We start from the raw sequence: 19,941 nt of genomic DNA on the forward strand, positions 1-19,941 counted from the left end.
AGGTGGTTGCTTTGCGAGATGCATATCTCATCCTCACGTCTGACCTTTCCCAGGTTACAAAAAAGTACACCTGCAATTATTTTTCAGGCTGCTTGCATGCATTTTTTTAAAATGAATTCAGGAATGTATTCACGATTCCTTACTAGCTCAGCTGTTCCAGGTAGTTGTCGTGAGAACATGCCTCAAAAGGTGCTTTACAATGTAACCTTATGGATTTTCAAACCAAGGCCATTGGTTTCTAAAGCATAGTTTCTTCATTTACACTGAAATCAGAGAAAAGGACCAGCCGTTTCAATAAAACATCTGATGACAAATATTTTGTATCTCATAAGTAGGGTGACCATATGAAAAGGAGGACAGGGCTCTTGTATCTTTCACAGTTGCCTAGAAAAGGGAATTTCAGCAGGTGTCATTTGTATATATGGAGAACCTGGTGAAATTCCCTCTTCATCACAGCAGTTAAAGCTGCAGGAGCTATACTAGAGTGACCAGATTTAAAAGAGGGCAGGGCACCTGCAGCTTTAACTGGTGTGATGAAGAGGGAATTTCACCAGGTTCCCCATATATACAAATGACACCTGCAAAAATTCCCTTTTCAATACAACTGTTAAAGATATAGGCGCCCTGTCCTCGTTTTCATATGGTCACCCTACTCATAAGTCACTTAGGCTACAATCCTATACATACTTACCTGGGAGTAAATCCAGCTGAGCTCAATGGGGCTTACTTCTGAGTAGACATGTATGGGATTGTTCTGTCACCTTGTTTAGCTGTGCACCTCAATGCTATCTGACAAACAACTCAGGTGATTTTAAGAAAAGAAGAAGGAATCTCTTGTTGCCTTATTTACACTGATGGGTGTGCATGTGTATACTATAGTACCTTTTAAGGTCATTGGCCATAATGGAAATTTAACTGGATCAGACTGGCAACTATTGTAATTACACTGTTGGGAACTTCAAATCAGATGCCTACTTAAAACAAGCAATGCCATTTGAGCTGCAGTAACAGTGGAAAAATCAAACCCTAAGGCTTGAGAACAAGATTTCAGTATGGAAAACAGAGACCATTGACCACAATGTGAAATCCCAGGAATCCCTGAAATGTGTGCATTTTCAATATGCCCATATAAAATGCAATGGAAAAGGCCATTAGCACTGTTCCCATGATGTAACTGCAGAATTTCTATGCTGCCAAGACAGGGTTGTTGTTTTTCCAGGGTTGGAAAAGAATGTCTAGCACTACAGGAAATGCTTCAATAACAATCATCACTCTTACAGGCCAAACCATACAATGTTAAGGCTTAGAGTCTGCTATAATGACTATGCAGAGAGCAATGTGTTCTGTATTTCTTGGCATGTAGGGAAGAAATATGGAACATTACATGAATGGGAAGGGTTACTGGATTGCACAGCACTTCATGGGGACAGGGCATGACTACACCACAAATCAGGATTAACCATTATGGCATCTATGCAAAGAAAAGTGCAGATGAGTACATTCATCTTTAATTCAATCACCTAGTTTGCATGACACAGCTTGATCATTGTGGGTCATTTCACATCATGGGCTACTTATTTAACCCACAATGAGTCATGGCGCATGCCGGCCACATCTGGTCGCCAATTTGAATATGCAACATCTGATTGGGGTGATCAGGGGTTGCACCATGACATGCAAAACTGGCCATCCTGGGTTATTCAAGGGTTAAACAACTCTTGCACAACCCTTGATTAGTAGTAGGGTTATACAAAGTGTGTTTAACATTTGAATAACCCATGATTATCAGGTTCACATATAAGCAAAAGAGCTATCCAGGCCCCTTAAAGTGAAGACAATAAAATAAAAGAAAGGGGCGTATCGTTTCGCTATCCATGTTCACATATACTACAAAGGTAGATAAGTATTATAAAAGCCTTTTAATACATTAATAAGTTTCACTAGTGCAGAAAAAAGTATATTGCCACTGTAGAGCTATGTAGTCTGACATTTAAAAACACATTAAAAACGCATTAACAATTACTAGGAACCCATTCAAAGACTCAAAGTCAAGGGATTTTTTTTTAAATAACAACAAACCAACCTTGCTTTTTAAAAGTAGGAATTGGGCTAGTATATTTCAGCCAGCATCCCAGGTTTGGGATACAGCTTCCTGTCCCAACTGCCAAGGTGGTATTCTATCTGGAAGGAGCCTCTTTATTATGTTCTGTAGCGAATGCTGGCCCCAATTTCGCTGGTGTTTTCACATGTATTTCTTTTGTTATTAAAAGGCAGCCTTTTAATAACAAAAGAAATACATGTGAAAACACCAGCAATAAAGAGGCTCCTTGCAGATAGAATACCACCTTGGCAGTTGGGACAGGAAGCTGTATCCCAAACCTGGGATGCTGGCTGAAATATACTAGCCCAATGCCTACTTTTAAAAAGCAAGGTTACATCTAGTGGCATTGGCAATTTGTAAATAACTACCTAGTATCTCTAAGTGTGTATATAGTATAGGTGACCACTGAGGAAGACCCTCCTTTAGGGTCGAAATGCGCTTGGTCTGTTTTGTTTTGTTTTTTAATTTTTCCTTGACTTTGAGTCTTTGAATGGGTTCCTAGTAATTGTTAATGTGTTTTTAATGTGTTTTTAAATGTTAGACTACACAGCTCTACAGTGGCAATATACTTTTTTCTGCACTAGTGAAACTTATTAATGTATTAAAAGGCTTTTATAATACTTATCTACCTTTGTAGTATATGTGAACACGGATAGTGATACGATCCGCCCCTTTCTTTGACTTTATTATCAGGTTCGCATGACATGGTGAGGGGTTGCATATTCAAAATGGAAGCTGTATGTGCTCAGCATGTACCATGGCTCATCTTAGGTTAAATAACCCACAATGACCCAGCTATTTCATATGAACCAGCCCAATGAGGGAGTTAAAGATGGAAGTTAGAGAAATGTCAGCATCAGGGCCAGCACCAGGAGTAGGCAAGTCAGGCGGTCGCCTAGGGCGCCTCCCCTTAGGGGCGCTGCAGGCAGTGTTCCAGCTGGCTGAACTGACTGCGCAGCAGCAGAAGCAATGAGCCAGCCGGCGCAAAGAGCAGCAGCAGACCATGCCGGGCACCGCGTGAGGAGGAAGACGACTAGTCTATGAGGGTCAGTGGCTGGAACGGGAGCAGCCAGGCTGTAGGTTCTGAGCAATCAACGCTCACACCGCCTCCACGAGCTGCGGGCGACTCCCCGCGCTGCTGCAGCAGAGGGCTGTGCTGATGCAGTTGGTCGACGGCGCTTTGGGGCAGGGCATGAGAGGCGGCTGCTGAGGAGGCAGCAGGAGCCCAGTGTGGTGGCAGCTGGCCACCATGGGAAATGCAGGATGTGGCTGAGGGTGGTTCCTGCCATGTTGGTGTTGCTTCCGGAGAGCTCCACTTTCTCCGAGGGGGAAAAGGATCCCCGAGGCGGAGGCGCCCCCTTCCTCCTCTGCCTCCTCTCTTCCCTTCCCTCCTGGGTGTCTGTTGAATCTTCCTCCTCCCTTCCCAGCCTCCCTCCTTTTATAAGGTTACTGTGTTTGTGGTGCTAATCTACTTTTAATTTATCTGATTTTTCTATTTTTACTGGATTGAATGCATTATCATCATCATCATCATCACTATCATCGTCGTTGGTTCTTGGGGCAGAATCCAGAACTGCCCTTGCATGTGCAATCTGCCCCACTACTTCTGGGCTGCAAGCGACCCTACCACTTGTGGAAATGCTTGCAGTTTAGTGTTTCTGGAGGCAAGCTGAAGTGAGTGGAAATGCTAGTTTCTGGAAGGGTGTAGGGTGGCAAATCTTACATAAGTGAGCACCAGATTAGCACACCAATCTGTCCCAGTCCAGAAACAAGTGTTTCTGCCCGTTTTGGAGCTTTGCCTTTGGAAGCACTAAATTGTTGTTCTGTACGCAGTGGGGACTTATGAGTTTTGTGCTTATTTTTTCTACAAAACATCTGTTCTTAAAAATCGAAGTTGGCAATTTGGGGGTGGTGGTGCAAGTAGCTCGCCTTGCCTAGGGCGCAAAATAGTCTGGCACCGGCCCTGGTCAGCATCCACCCAAAACTACAGCTCCCAGGCTTCATTTGTTGAAGGCATAACAGCCAAGACCATTTAAAACCAATTGAAGTTTGCAGTGTGGATGTACTCTTCATCAAACACACAGTCCGTTTATTTAGAATGAAAAGAATCCTGAAGCATATGCCAAGAATCTGCTCTCAGACCTTGAAAGAATTAGGAGCAGCTCCTACAATACCTTCCCATCTCCAACTGCACTTGAAGAATATGAGTCACCATCCCCTTTAAATACTATTGGAGCTGACAATACTCTGTACTTCTACAAACAAGGCTGATGGAAATATTGGTACCAAGGAAACTAAGAGCAAAAACCTAACTAATCCCAAGTTTTGCTCAACAGGGCAAAGAACTCATAACTTCCACTCATCCTGGGACTTCAACCATCACTGCCGATTAGAATCCTTGACATTCCAGTATTAATTTTTCAACAAGTTGCTAATTCTCATAGTTGTGTGTGTGTTCAAGAAAAAAGATCAAATGCATTGTACTTTCAAATCGCATGGTTCATGATAACTTTACTTGGATGTTGACAATGTCAAAATGTTAAAGTAAGTTAAACATAACCACCTTAGTCTTGGCATCCAGTAGTTACAAGAATAATTATCTTAATTATATACACAAAATTCATTCCTCAGACATGAGCTAGAAAAGAGAAGGCTTCTAATATCCAAGAATTCTAAGAGAAAATTCATAAGAAGATTGAACAACTGGAGGCTATCTTCTCCCAAGAAACCCAATGATGGCACTCCTGTACTATGCTAACAATTCTGTGTCCCTCATAAATACATAATTATTCCCTAGGGTATTACTCCAGAGAGTAATAACATTGAGCGACAGATGCTCTGCCTCATGAGAGGAGACTGTCTGCCAGCTTGGGAAATGGTATCATCAGTTGACTGATATAACATCCAACTCTATTGCTTGTGCTCATCTAACTCAAGAGTAGTTCTGAGTTCTCTGAGCAAATCCCTGGATGTAGTAATGGACAGAATGGGCTCAGAAACAAAAGCTTAAACCAGACAAGAAGAGCTGGTAGTAGTTTGATCCAGAGATGAGGAGATAGTGATTTTGTCTGTGTGAAGTAGGGTCATGCTCCCTAGGAAGAAACAGACTCATAGTATGGGGGTGTTCCTTGACAAACACGCCTGCTTGATTCCCATGAGGTAGTAATGGCATGGGGTGTCTTTTACCAGGTTTGACTGATGATGGCTGCGATCCTTCCTTTCACATAGGACTAGTGTATACTTTGATATTGGGTTCGCACAACACGCTAACAGCGGGTTGAACAGTGGGCTAGTGTATTGTCTGAACGCAACGTGTTATCTGCAGGATTGCTCATTAACCACACAGTGTGATTTATTAACCACCCTGAACAACCAAACAACAAGCTATGAGTTCTCAAGGTGGCTTGTTTGAGAAAAATAAACCACGCTGCATGGTTAACAAACCACCCTGTGGAAAACACGCTGCGTTCAGACTACTTGTTAACCCATGGTGGGTTAGCATGTTGTGAGAATCCAGCCATCATGATCAAGCCTGAATCGTCCATGATTTGGTAACTTCCCATTTGGACTACTACAATGCTTTCTTCACGGAGCTGATCTTGAAGGCGGTGGTTAGAAAGTTACATCCTGTGCAGAAATCTGAAACCTGCCTCCTGACAGAGGTGAGAAAGAGAGAGCACATAACTCCTCTTCTGCCTCCACTGCACTGTCTGCCTGTTTGTTTGCATGTCCAATTCAAAGTCAATCCTATACACAACTAACTCAGAAGTAAGTCCCATTGAGTTCAGTGGGACTTGTTTCCAGGTAATTAGTTATAGGATTACAGCCTTAGGGTACAATCCTATGCATGTTTAGACAGAAAGAAGGCCTACAACTCCCAGCATGCCCAGCCAACTTCCAGCACGCCCCAGTCTGGCTGGCTGGGGCTTGCGGCGAGTTGTAGTCCTTTTTCCCCCTTCCTAAATATGCATAGGGTTGCACCTTCAGTAATCTGAGTCCTGGCTGCCTTGAGGAGTTCCTCTTCTCTTATGCTGCTCCCACCCTCTTTTCTTAGAGTTGTGGAACATGCTGGGCTTCACATCCCATCTTTTACACACCAGCAAGGGTACAGAGCAGGGAGTTCTCTGTGTTATGTTTGCCATGCTTAGACTGACATCTAGTGGAGTGAAGCCCTTAGCATTAAAACCAATCTTCATCATCAAAGGTATGATCTTTTGTTTTTCTTCTCTTTTTAATAGAATGTTTCAGGGTAACAAGAACAAAAATTAGGCAGCCATTACGACAATATTAAACTGTTACCACAATTTGGGGCTCTATTGGCACCACAACTAATATATGCCAACATGCTATATAAATAAATAATAATAATAATAATAATAATAATGAACCTCTGATGTGCTGCTACTCTTCACCTTCTCTGAGGTACAAATAAAAACCACCCTCCTGATGTTAAGAAGCACGGACTTCTCTTAGCCCCTTTTTTAACTATGCAGCGATGGGCAATTGTTTTTTTTAAAAAAAAAATCTGAAGCATTTTTGCTTCTCAAATTCATGAAAAATAGCTATATATTTCTAAAATGTTCAGAGTGTATTCTCTTGTTTAAACGTCACATTAGGCCCTCCCTCCCAAATAGTCATATATTTCTAAAAAGTATCTGAAATTATTCATTATTGTTGAAAAGGTTACCAGGCTAGACAGACAAACAATCTGTGATATGATGCACACCTAAAATTTACAAAGCTGAATTCTTCATTCTAGATTGCAATAGATCTAGATTGGCCCCTGGAACTGAGAAATCTGCTTTTGACATTTGGGAACAGTTCAAGTACTCTGCCATGCTGATTATACCACAGTTGGTAGGGAAGAAATATGCACAGACACATTGAAACAGTGGCCTGTGATTTTATCTCATGAGCACAGGAGAAAATTTATATAAAAACATTTTTAAAAAACACACACATTGTGACAGGCACATAGAAAACTAATTTGGGTTTCTTATTTTAAAAATGCCACTTCACAGTCCTCGCAACATTAAGGGGGTTGGGGAGAGAAATACACACACACACACACACACACATCTTTGTTGTTAGATGACACATATCCCACTGGATAGAATACTAGGGCATACAAACCACATCTGCATTATTCTCATGTTGCAACTCCACAGTACCTTGAACTGCTGCTGATCTCCACCCAGCCGATCTTCCAGGAAATGTGTAGGAGAAATCCACCAACTAGAGTCTGCCACCTTCAATTGCAACAAACACAAAATCACTTTGTTTCCAAACAATTCAACCCAGGTTAACTATGACTCACAATGGTGGCTTCTTCCATGAGTGACAAGCAGCCTGATCACATGGTGCCTTGAGTCATTGGATGGGTGGTATAAATATCCACAAAACAAAATGCCATTTATAGAACAAAACAAAGACAATATATATTGTGGGCTGTAGCTCAGCAGCAGAGCACATACTTTGCACACAAAGGTTCCAGGTTTAATTCTTGACATCTCCAGGCAGGACTGGGAAAGAGTTCTCTCTAAAACCCTGAGGAACTGCTGCCTGTCAGTGCAGAGCAGGTGATATTGAGCCAGACGGATCAATAGTCTGATTCAGCCTAAGGCACCTCCCTCGATGGGCTCCCTAATAACTTGCAACTTCAGCTGCTGCAGTGCCAGAAGCAGTTAAAATGGGGCAGGGTTGGGGAAACCAGCACATTTCACACAGCTAAAAACTAGAACCCAGGTTGTAAGTTGTAAGCTCAGGACTCAGAGCTTTGGACTGGGAGTTCGGGAGATCCAGGTTCTAGTCCCTACTCAGCCATGGAAACTGGGTGACTTTGGGCCAGTCACAGACTCTCAGCCCAGCCCACCTCACAGGGTTGTTGTTGTGAGGATAAAATGGAGAGGTGGAGGGGAATTATGTATGCTGCCTTGGGTTCCTTGAAGGAAAAAAGGCGGGATATAAATGCAATAATAAATAAATAAATAAGTTACACTGAAGATACTGTATTATTTCCAACATATAAAACACAAATGTCAACCCTACTTTTGGCTAGAATGAATATTCAATCAAACAAAAATCTGGGATGAACTGCTGTCAGTTAGAGATAAGCAGCATGAGATATGAATGTTCTCATGATCCTGTTGGGTGGCTCTACACAAGCCATTACTGTGCCACAGGCCTGTTCCTCATATATCAGGCATGGGCAACATAACATTGGCTGGGGTCTGGATTGCACCCACCAGCAACTGGAAAGCTTCCATTTCACCATGATGGCTAATAGCCACTGTCAGACATATCATCCATGAGTTTGCCTAATCTTCTTTTAATGGCCATATCTTCTGGCAGTGAATTCCATACATTCATTATGCATTGTGTGAGAAAGCACTTCTTTTTTCTGTCATAGTTCTACTGTCAATCAACTTCATTGAGTGATCTCATCTTTTAGTATTATTGGAGAAACGTGTCTCTCTATCCACTTTCTCCACACCATGCATAATTTAATACACCCTATCATCAACTTACATGCATCTTGGCAGAGCTCGTAACTCAGGATTTGAAAAGTGTTGTAATCTGAGAGCTTTCACGCCATCTCACTCTTAGCCTGCTCTTTCCCCAGTCGCCATTTTAAAAACACCCATCAGAACTCTTCCTCAGAACAGTTCGATCACCCTGCTTCAACCAGTCTGCCATCTTAGCTTCCGCCTCAAGCCACCGTCTTCATTATGACTAAACTGTCTTTGAGTGTCCCTCCTGTGCTGTTTTTGCGAGGCAGATTGTACAGTGTACAATGAGACTGGGCTGTGATTCAGCATTAAGAAAAACTATTTCCTAGACACTAAGTCAAATACACATACCATTATACAAACTGAATCTACTGAATTTCTACCTGTTAAAGACACAGAGACTCCTGGGGAGCAAGAGTAAGATGGCAATTATGAAAGACACTCCAGTGTCAAACTGCTACAGTTGTATTATTAAGGTCTGATTTTCCCAGGTACTACTTTATTACAACTAACTCATAAAGAAAGCTGATCTTTCCTGATTACATCATCTAACTAGAAAGAAGGTTAAGTCTTTCTGCTGTAGGAGCAAATGGGCAGCAATCTTTGTTATGGAGATTGCCTACTAATGGTTCAAAATGGCTGATGGTGAACGTTCCCTTAATGTGAGGTCACTGCTAGGAAATAGTTGGAGATCTTTTTTAAGTGTTTTGAATGGGATAAAGATATCAGAACTTGGAGGAAAAACAAGAACTTGAAGAGGGGGGTTAATGGAAGGGGTGTGGGTGTGTGAGAGCAAGCGAGCAGTTTTTGATACAGAAGCAGAGAAAGTTGAGCTGGGGAGTGAGGAGCATGTGACAATACAAAATATCAAGAGTTCTCTACATGACAGCAGTGATATGCAACACTAACATTAGCCTCTGACTAGTACAGTTATCTACTGATATAAGACTCTTATTTTTTAAATGTGCTTTTACAATTGTACTTACCCTTGAAAAAGGGTAGGGTAGGTGAATTTCAGGACAGACAGGACATACTGGAAAACAAATGCCAAGTTAAAAGACATTACATAATATTAAAAAAAAGACAGACAAGGGCAGCATAATGAAGAATTCTTACAGCAATCATAAGCATGTTCTTCAAACATCTGTTCAGTTTTGGTTCTCAGTGCACCTGTTCTCAGTGCATACGTAGGGTCACTTCTGATGTTACAGTTCCCTTCCTCAACGGTTTTTGAAAGGCCAAAGAGTCACATTGTTGTAATGTCAGAACGACATGTGTACAAGATATAGGGATGCAGAAAGCTCTCGTAGGGCGCGATCCTATGTTTAGATAGAAGTGCTGGGAGTTGTAGGACTTTTTCTGTTTAAACATACATAGGATGCCGCCCTTATACTGGGTCCAACTATTTCTCCACAAATGCAGTACTGTCTCTTCTGACTCATGGTGCCTTTCATGGATTTCAGGCAGAGAGAGGTGTTTTCAAATATGGTTAAGTGGTATATAAATCCATAAAATAAATAAATAAATAAATATCCCCATTATCTGCTACTTGATACCTTAAACTCAGGGGTGGGGAACCTTCTTCCTGTTGAGGGCTACATTCCAACAGTGGGTGTGGCCACAACCAAAAAGAGACGAGGCAAGTGCCCAAAGTGGGAAAAATTATGGACATGACTCTTACATTTGCTCAGTACACAATGGGGTGGGGGAGAGATTTGTACCCACGCATTCTCCTTCCCCAATTTTTGCAAGGTTCTCTCCATCAACTTCACTGAGCAGGATGGAATAAGAATGTAAGAGCCATGCTGGATCAGACCAAGGGTCTATCTAGTCCAGCACTCTGTTCACACAGTGGCCAACAGCACCCTCTTTCCCATGTTCCCCAGCAACTGGGGTAGACTAGACATACTGTCTAGCAAATAATATCAATAACCTAGAGGGATCCAGTGAGGGTGTGTGGCCTGAAAAGGTCCAGACTGAGAGGCCTGGAGGCCCACATTTGGTCCATGGGCTGGAAGTTCCCCACCTCTGCCTTAACTGGAGATGCCACTAAACCTAGGACCATTGGCCTGCAAAGCAATGCATGTGCTTTAAACCTGAGCTATGGCCCCTCACCATAGGAAGTCTTGCTCTTGGAAGCCTTGCAAAATGCACCTCTTTATTGCATGAAAAAAGTGATGATCAGGACAGGCCCTCATATTTTTATCTGTCATTCTGATATCACAAAGGGACGTTCCTTTTCGTGGCCACTTTCCCACATGTGGTTTTTAAAAATGTCTATAGAAGTGTAACATTGAACGCAACTCATTACCTAATCATCAGAGTGGCCATAGATCAACCAAACACAAGGATAACTTCATCTATGTGTATATTTAACAACAACAACGGCAGGTGTTTGGTTAGTTAGTTCAGTAAACAATCATCCAGAGTAAACTGAATGACCCTGGCAAAGCCTTGCCATTATTTACAAAATGCACACAGCCCAAAACTGTTTTCAGAGCTCCTGTGCTGGAACAGTCTGGAACCACTTTTGTGACATTTAAAACTAGCTACTTAGCAATTTTAATTTCATACAGTACACAGGTTGGGAAAAGCTGTCTTTGATGCTGGAGACAACAGCTTAGAGAAAGCAAACTCTTATTTTGGATTCTCTTAGAGCTTCATCACATGAGCGTGACTGGCCATTCACAGAAGTTCGCGGGTGAGGGTTACAATGAGAAGATGATGATAATGTTGGGTCACAGGACCAACCAACTCCCCCAATAAAGTTCAGTGAATGAGGCATCATAAAAGCCTTATCTGTAGGCACCTACAGAGTCTGAGAACAAGAACAAAAAGTCTTGTTGAGCCTTAAAGACTAACAAATGTGCTGCAATCCATTTCATCAGATGAAGTAAGACTCTGGTCCATGGAAGGTTCTACGAGAGTTGTTTTGCTGTAACAGACTAAGATGGTGACTCCTTCTGGAACTTGTTGGAATGGGAGACTCTGAAAAGACTGAACATCCCACTTGTTCCAGAAGTGGAAATAAAAAAAATGCCTGAAGCTTGTGCTGAACAGATGATAGTCACATCAAGTCACAGTAGCATTTCAGCTGTAAAGTTTTAGCAAAGTAGTAGTAGCTTCACTTGATGGGTGATATAGAAATGTAATAAATAAATAAATAAATAAATAAAAATGTAGCTTGCTCCCAAGTAAGTGTGCTTAGGATACACTTTTAAAAACAACAATGTAATTCCTGTGTCTTCAGCAGTAAATAAGAAGAAAATGTAGGATCAGACAACCAAAAGGATTTAAATTAATAACTTGGACGGTCCTTTTAAGCACTCAAACGCTGTATCTTAAGGGCCGATACCTAATCATTTTAAAGACAAGTGCAAAGGTGCCTGTAATTATGGTTAAAACCCGAGATCCTAAGCCTAAATACTAAGATTTGTAGCAAAACTCTCAAAACATTATGCTTTCAAAGGATAAGACAAATAAATCTGACACAATTTTCTTATCACTTGAGAGCATGTGACCTCTTGTGTAGGAGTTTATTTTGGTTTCTGTAAGCATTCTACAGCCTGATGAATATGCTTCCTATTTCCAAGTACTTTAAATGTGCTGCACTTAATTAATCCCCCGTGTGTGTGTGTGTGTGTGTGTGTGTGTGTGTGTGTGTGCGCTCTCTCGCTCTCTCGCTCTCTCTCTCTCTCTCTCTCTCTCTCTCTCTCTTTAGGGAGATAAAAGGGCAGGTAACATTTATGCTATTGGTAAAAGTGCTGTTTAACAGATTCCTTTGGGCTGAAATCCTACACACACTTACCTTGAAGTAAGTCCCACTGAAGTCCGTAAAGGACACGATCCTATGCATGTTTAGACAGAGGTATATGACTTGTTTTTTTCTTCTTCCTCTAAACATGCATAGGATTGTGTCCGAAGGAGTACCTCAGAGATATGCCTGGGAGAAACTCCCATTGACTTCAGTGGGATTTACTTTTGAGTAGATATGCATTGGATCGCGCTGTTAGTGCATGAATTAGCTGTAGGCATACTTGCACCTTCCTTCACAGATAAGAACGTGAAGACAATAGATTCCCTTTTGTTCCCTCTCCAGCCCCCACCCCACACAACCTCGCTTATGAATGACAAGCGGGGTTTGAAGCTGGAGTGAAAGAAGGGATGGAGTTTAAGCCCATTCCGTTAGTTGAAATTCGCAGCGAGAGGAGTCGTCATATCTCACGTAAGAAACTCAAAATCCGTGAGCAGCTTTTTATGGGCTCAAGGAGAAAGAGATACCAACTGATGGGAAACCCTAGCAGTCCCTGATCCTGCTACGTATGAAGCCGAAGTAGACCACCCAAAAGCGTCCGTGTGAAAAAGGCAGAAATAATTGGCAATTTATGACCAGTTGTAGTGGCAGCTGGGCTAGCCTCCCTCATCCTCACCTTGTTGGTGAAATAAGAAGCCACGTAGAATAAACAGAAGGCGAGACCAGTGGCAGGTCTCTTTAAATACATCGGTCAAAGCATTTCACCAGTCCGGGGACGGCAAGGCACTGTCTTCCCGCCGCGATCCGATAACAACTGCTCAAGGAACAGCTACTCAATGCGGCTGCCATGACAGGGACACGTTGCGCTCGAGTTTGCTCCAATAGGCAGAAAGAAAAGTCCCGAGGAACTGCCTTCTTAAAGGGGTAACGCTCCCTCTCGAGCGGAGTCAGAAGACGCCACACACCCCGGGGGCTCTCGCTACGTTGGCCGCGACTTTCATTTTCGTAGGGGAATTTATATCCACCAACTGGTTAATATCCTTCTAATGGGGATGTTGCCTGGAAGACACACTCCCTGGCCTGAATAAGGCTTACCGCCTTTCCCTAGATTTGGCAGTGTGCAAAATTCCCAGTAGTAGTAAAAATGGATTGTATTAGTCAGAGAAGTCCCATTTATTTCAGTGGATCTACTCTAAGGAGGACTAACTGGATACAACGCACCCAGACCTACTTAGAGTAGACCAGTGGAAATGAATTAGAATATTGGCTGCAACCCAGAACAAGAGAGAAACAACTAGCTCTTAAACAAGAACACCTGAAAGAGATAGCTGTATACAAAAATACTATGGCTTGTTTTGTTTTTTAATCCCGACAAGATTTACAAATAAGAAATCTGCTCATCTCTATTTGACATCCATTCAAAGAAAGCAAAAAAAGACTTGTGAGACACCCAAAGACAAACACATTATGACATAAGCTTTGGTCGACTGGACTCCACTTCATCAGATGCATCATGCTTGCTTATAGCTTAATGAAATTGTCTTTAAGGTGTTCACAAGACACTGTTTTTGCAGCAACAGACTTTGCTCTGTCAGACCTTTGCTTTAGTCAGACATCACCAGGATGTCCAGTTCTGGGCATGAAAGATATTGACAACCTGGAACATGTCCAAAAGAGGGTGACAAAGATGGTGAGGGACCTGGAGACCAAGTCCTATGAGGTAAGGCTGAAGGAGTTGGTATGTTTAGCCTTGTCGGAAATAGGATTAAGAGGATATATAATTGCCATCTTCAAATATTTGTAGTGCTGTCATGAGCCAATGAGTTCAAATTTCAAGAAAAAGGATTTTGCCTGAACATTAGGAAAATCTTCCTGATGGTTATTTAACAGTCAAACAGACTGCCTCAGAAGATGATGGACCCTCATTCATTAGGTGTTTAAACAGAGGCTTGATGACCACCTATCAAGGTTCATAATGAGCTCCATCACACCCTTTTTCCATGACATTCACTCGCAATTTTACCTCCGTTTCATTAGCGCAGCAAGTGCTGGTCAGTTTCACAGGTTTGCGTTGTTGCGCTATTTTACCTTGTTTGCTCTCTCGCCTATCCCTGCCCCTTCTCCTCCCCCCTCCAGTTCATTGGTTCTTGTCATTGATGGACGGCTGCCTTCCCCTACCCTTGGCATTGTTGTGAAGTAGGGGTATGCAGAGCAGGTCTGCTCCACCCCAAACGATTCCATTTTCAGATAACCACTCTATTATAGCCTATGGGAATTAACCAAAATGCTTACAGTTCTATCATTTTTAAAGTTAAAGAGATGAAACTTGGTACCATGATAGCTCTTACGTAGGACTTTAGGCATGCCAAGGTTGAAGCAGCTTGGTTCATCCCTTGATTTTTTAGGGTTTTTAAAAATTTCCTCCCCTCAACTATTCTCCTCCCATAAAAATAAACACACCTCTCTCTGATTCTGCATTAACTCACACCTGCACATTTATGGAGGAAGCTTTTACCCTTTACTTTGGGGTAGCACAGAATCAGAGAGGTGTGTGTGTTTATGGGGGAAATGGTTTGAGGGGAGAATTTTTTTTAAAAAAAAAATCCTTAAAAATCAAAGGATGAACCAAGGGATGAACTCTTTTTAATGTCTCAGCATGAAATGTACAGTTTTCCTGCCCTGGCAGGTTAGTTAACTTGCGTTATGGATGTGCATTTAAACAATGATACTGTAAACGCTTCCAGTTTTAAAAACAGAATAGTTATTAAATTTCATCAATCAGGCAAAACTCAAGCTGTGCAATTGTTTATATTTATTCTGTTTATTACAAGTAACTTGTTTTTAACAGCTTTTTGGGGAAAGAGCCTTAGAAACAGCAGCAGAGAGAGGCAACTTCAATAGAACAAAGTTCTTAAATCCACGTGCGTTTTCATGACAAACGTGCAACTGCACAGCACAGGGAGGCCTTTTATGCAAGATCTAAACTTTATAACATGTCCTAGATAAAGAGAAGTACATTTAAAGCACATATAGACCTAACACCAGATTCTGCAGCAATATCCTTACTTTAATAGGGTAATTGGGAGAGATCCAGAGTAGTGTTTAGCAGTGTTCTGTTTGTGTTAAAGGAAGGATATGAGGATGTGATTTTTGTATTCCTCCTTGTCCCTGCAGCCTCTTGAAAAGAAGCTTTGGGTAGCTCAAGAGATGACACAGTGGAAAGCGGTAAAGATCACCTCTCTGCCCTCTTTCTTTGATGGAGAGCATCCACTGGATCCCGGTGCCTTCTGTGAATGGAAGGAACTCTTCCATTCATGGAATAACCAATCTGGATCCAACCCATTAAAACTTAGCTGCCACATTAGGACTTCTCTTGTAGTTTCTGTCAGAAGAAGAGAGACTTCAAATAAACATGGTATTCACAGCTATGGCACCTGCCTGTGTGTCAGGTGCGTTGTTAGGCAGTTACAATATTCAGGACCCAAGCTCGTAAGACACAAATCTGCATATGCTAATTTATATCTCTCTTTGCGCATTTAGAAAGAATTACTAGGATTCACTTAAATTTCACAGGAGGCAAAATAATTTCTTCCATTAATTTCCACCCTAACTCAGATTATGCCAAACCACTGGAAAAGGTATTTTCCCCTTCACGCAGGGGGAGATTTTGGGTGTTGGTGATGTTGCAGGGACTTAACCCTTCAAAGCCTGCCGTCCCCCTTGCAAATTGCCCCCTACAGGGCTATTAAGCTGAAGAAAACGACCTTTGATTGAGACCAGTGGACACTCAGGGCTCTGAGGAATAGATCTGGAGCCCTGGAAAATAGATTCAGGGCTAGTACCCAAGGGGACCAAGCCTAGCAACATCCCTGCAGGGTGTTTGTACATGCCCCACCAGATAAAAGTGCACTCACAACATGGGACGGAAATAGAGCACAATGGTACACACACACACACCCTGCAGGCCTGTTTGCTCATGTGCTACCTCCACACATCAGTGGGTCGTCCCATGTGGCAAACATCCTGTACATGAGCAAACAAAGATGCGGTGAAAGAGACAAGCACGTTACCGGCAACTGCTTTGTCCCATTTTTGTCCCCATCAAGCCACACGTTTGGGCTGAACTCATGACATTATTCAGTCAAAAACTAAACAGCTGTTTCCATAGCAAGAGGAGGGTGGGGGTAAACACCATTTGAATTAAAGAAGCAAGCAACAGGCAGTTCATGGGGGCCACCAAGTTCCCACAGAAAGAAAAATGTGCAAGATCACGCCAAAAGCACGATTTTCGCCCACAGTCTTTTAATCACAGATGGAGGGCCAGGCGACAGCCTGTCGAGAGCACCCCCTTTTGTTCCGCTTCCGCTGCCCCCTTTTCTGGCCACGAGGCTGGGCTGCCAGCTGTCAATTGCCCTGCATGGTGGTGGCACGCAGCAGGTGGGCAACTGAGAATGCGGCTAGTACCAGTTGGTGCAGGAGATGAGGTAGCGCACATCATCCAACATGTCTAGAAGCCAGGACTGGGGCACTGTGGGCAGCGCCAACACTGGCTCTGGCTCTGGCTCTGGCGGGGGAGGGGGCGAGGGCGGCAGCAGCGGGGCTGGGCTGCAATCGGCACCTTTTTCGGCGGGCCCCTCTGGCACCGGCGCGGCTGCAGTTTCCTCCTTCTCGTCTTTCCCCGACGATGGGCTGTTGGCGTCGCTCATGCTTCCTCGGCGGCGACGGGGGGCGCCCTTTCTCCCTCTGCGTAGACGCGCGCTCCAAGCCGCTGACAACCCCGCGTCCCCACTGTCGGCTACCAGCAGCCCGGCGTCATCCAAACGCAGGAGCTCTGCAAGGGCCCCCGATTACGCAGCTCCTGCCCAAGCCGAGTGCAGCATCCGTTCGCCCGCCTTCTTATGGTCACTGCTGCTGAGGGCCGAGAGCTGGGTGCTTCTGCAGAACCCGAAGCTACGGCTCCTTGCCGGGCCACCGCCCCTTGCCCTCTCGGAAAGCGCCGGCTGAACTGCTGCGATGAGCCGCAACGCGACCTCCTCAAATACGGCCCGCGGCTGCTTGTGATGTCCTCTTTGTGATGCAGGGAGGGGCTGGACTGCAACGGCGCCCGGGTCACGAAAGTAACGTGAGAAGGAGGAGCCAATGGTGCAGCTGAGTAGGGTTAGAGCCTGGATTTCGGGACAGGGAAAAGGCCATGCTAGCCGAGGAATGCTGGGAAATGTAGGACTTTTTTCTGCCTAAAATTGCATCGGATTGCGTCTTCATTGGTTTTATGGGGTGGGTGAAATGCTCGTGTGTATTGTTTAAGTCGTGAATGTAACACATGATCAGTGTAAATGGATTTTTCCCGCCCCCTTGACTTCTAAAAGACTGCTACTACGGTGCTGGAAAAATAAAATCTCACCACCTATAATGCAATGGATTGAAGACCTGACAACGCTAGCAACATTTGAAAGAGAATAGGCGCCATTCACGAATGGACTTCTATTTGGATATTTGGTCTTTTTTCTCCGCCTACCTACTGCACCACCTTCAAACTTGTTTCGACATTCATATGTTACTACAACAAAATTGTTTGTCAACAATTCAAAAACAACAATGATTATACTCTGAGCATGTGCAGTTTTTCATATTAAGAGAGTAATCCTATGCATGTTTATACAGAAAAAGGCCCTGCAACTTCAAGCTTTCCCCAGCTACCATGCTGGCTGGGGGAAGCTGGGAGTTATAGGAACCCAACCCCCCAACCCCACCTAAACATGCATAGGAGTGTGGCTTAAACTCACTTAAATTGTAGTACCATCATGAGTACAGGAATAAACGAGTTTGCTTCTGCACCTGATAATCTTGGGTGGTGGTTTGAAGGTGTCCTGGGCTAAAGAGTTCTGGACCTTGGTCCTGAGGTGCACTACTGTCCTGGATGGATCCATAGGTTTCGAATTGCTCCACACCAAGCAGTGCAACCGTGTGGTCAAATTATTTTTGCATTGTTCCATGTTCTGTTCATTCCTCAATATTGGAAATAGTCTGCTACCTTTTTCAAGGGAATCCCTTTACCTATCAATTGTGATTTAGGACAATACAATGAAACAAAACTTAGCAAAAATAAGGCCGGTTGCAACCATGGAAAGGGAGTTAAGCCAATAAAAGTAAATTATAGGGCAGAGATAATTAACAGCTGCTCAGTCTGCCACCTACAGCTGTGGACTGTGATAAACAATCCATATGGCACCAAATTCCAAATTAAATCCATTTCCCATCTCAGTACATATCTATGATACACAGATATGTATTTTTGGCATGAGAACTATAACAGTCATTGCACTGATCTGAAAGAGGAGCTGGATTTAAAGGCAATTGCTTGTAGATCTGGTTTGGTGGTGGGGGTTAGCAGGGTGGAGGGGCTAGGCAAGCCTGTGCAACTAAAAATATAAGAGCCATGCTGGATCAGACCAAGGGTGCATCTAGTCCAGCACTCTGTTCACACAGTGGCCAACCAGATGTCAACCAGGAATCCACAGGCAAGACATGGGTGCAAGAGCACCCTACCACCCAACTTCCCCAGCAACTGCCTCTGATAGTGGAGATAGCACATAGCCATTAGGACTAGTAGCCATTGATAGCCTTCTCCAGGTTATCACTACATCTTGTGGTAGTGAGTTCCATAATTTAACTATGCTCTATGTGAAGAAGTACTTCCTTTTATCTGTCCTGAATTTCCCACCAATCAGCTTCATGGGATGATCCCGAGTTTATTTATTTATTTATTACATTTCTATACTGCCCAATAGCCAGAGCCCTCTGGGCGGTTCACAAAAATTAAAAACATTCAAAGTACAAAACAACAGTATAAAACCATAATATAAAATACAATATAAAAGCTCAACCAGATAAAAACAGCAGCAGTGCAAAATTACAAATTTAAAACACCAAGTTAAAATTTATTTATAGACTGTTAAAATGCTGGAGAATAAAAAGGTCTTCACCTGGCATCTAAAAGCATATAATGTAGGTGCCAAGCGAACCTCCTTAGGGAGCTCATTCCACAGCCGGGGTGCCACAGCAGAGAAGGCCTTCCTCCTAGTAGCCACCTGCCTCACTTCCTTTGGCAGGGGCTTGTGGAGAAGGACCCCTGAGGATGACCTTAGGGTCTGGGCAGGTACATATGGGAGGAGGTGTTCCTTCAGATAGTCTGGTCCCAAGCCATTTAGGGCTTTAAATGTTAATACCAGCACTTTGAATCAGGCCCAAACCTGGACTGGCAGCCAATAAAGCTGGAAAAGGACTGGCGTGATGTGGTCTCGTCAGCCAGTCCCTGTTAATAACCGTGCTGCCCTGTTTTGTACCGGTTGAAGTTTCTGGACCATTTTTAAATGCAGCCCCACGTATAACGCATTGCAGTAATCCAAAGAGAGGTTATCAGAGCATGGATAACTGTAGCTAGGCTATCTCTGTCCAGATAAGGGCGCAGTTGGTATATCAGCCTAAGCTGATAAAAGGTGCTCTTTGCCACTGAGTTCACCTGTGCCTCAAGTGACAGTTCTGGATCCAAGAGCACCCCCAAACTATGAACCCGATCC

General features: G+C 43.3%; 1 protein-coding gene across 3 annotated transcripts in view; it reads right to left on the reverse strand.

Annotated features, from left to right (window-relative positions):
- TMEM241 (transmembrane protein 241) overlaps nt 1-13,219 on the reverse strand; it is a 47,789-nt gene extending 34,570 nt beyond the window's left edge. For all 3 annotated transcript variants that reach the window (XM_063130635.1, XM_063130636.1, XM_063130634.1), the window contains exons 1-3: nt 13,041-13,219; nt 9,597-9,643; nt 7,273-7,350 (exon numbers count right to left, since the gene is read on the reverse strand). In XM_063130635.1, coding sequence (XP_062986705.1) covers nt 7,273-7,350; nt 9,597-9,643; nt 13,041-13,112 — 197 coding nt within the window. In that variant the 5' untranslated portion in view covers nt 13,113-13,219. The remainder of the gene's footprint in view (nt 1-7,272; nt 7,351-9,596; nt 9,644-13,040) is intronic.
- Between the last annotated feature and the right edge of the window lie 6,722 nt (nt 13,220-19,941).

Source organism: Elgaria multicarinata, chromosome 7, assembly GCF_023053635.1.
Source record: "Elgaria multicarinata webbii isolate HBS135686 ecotype San Diego chromosome 7, rElgMul1.1.pri, whole genome shotgun sequence".
NCBI classification, from domain to species: domain Eukaryota; kingdom Metazoa; phylum Chordata; class Lepidosauria; order Squamata; family Anguidae; genus Elgaria; species Elgaria multicarinata.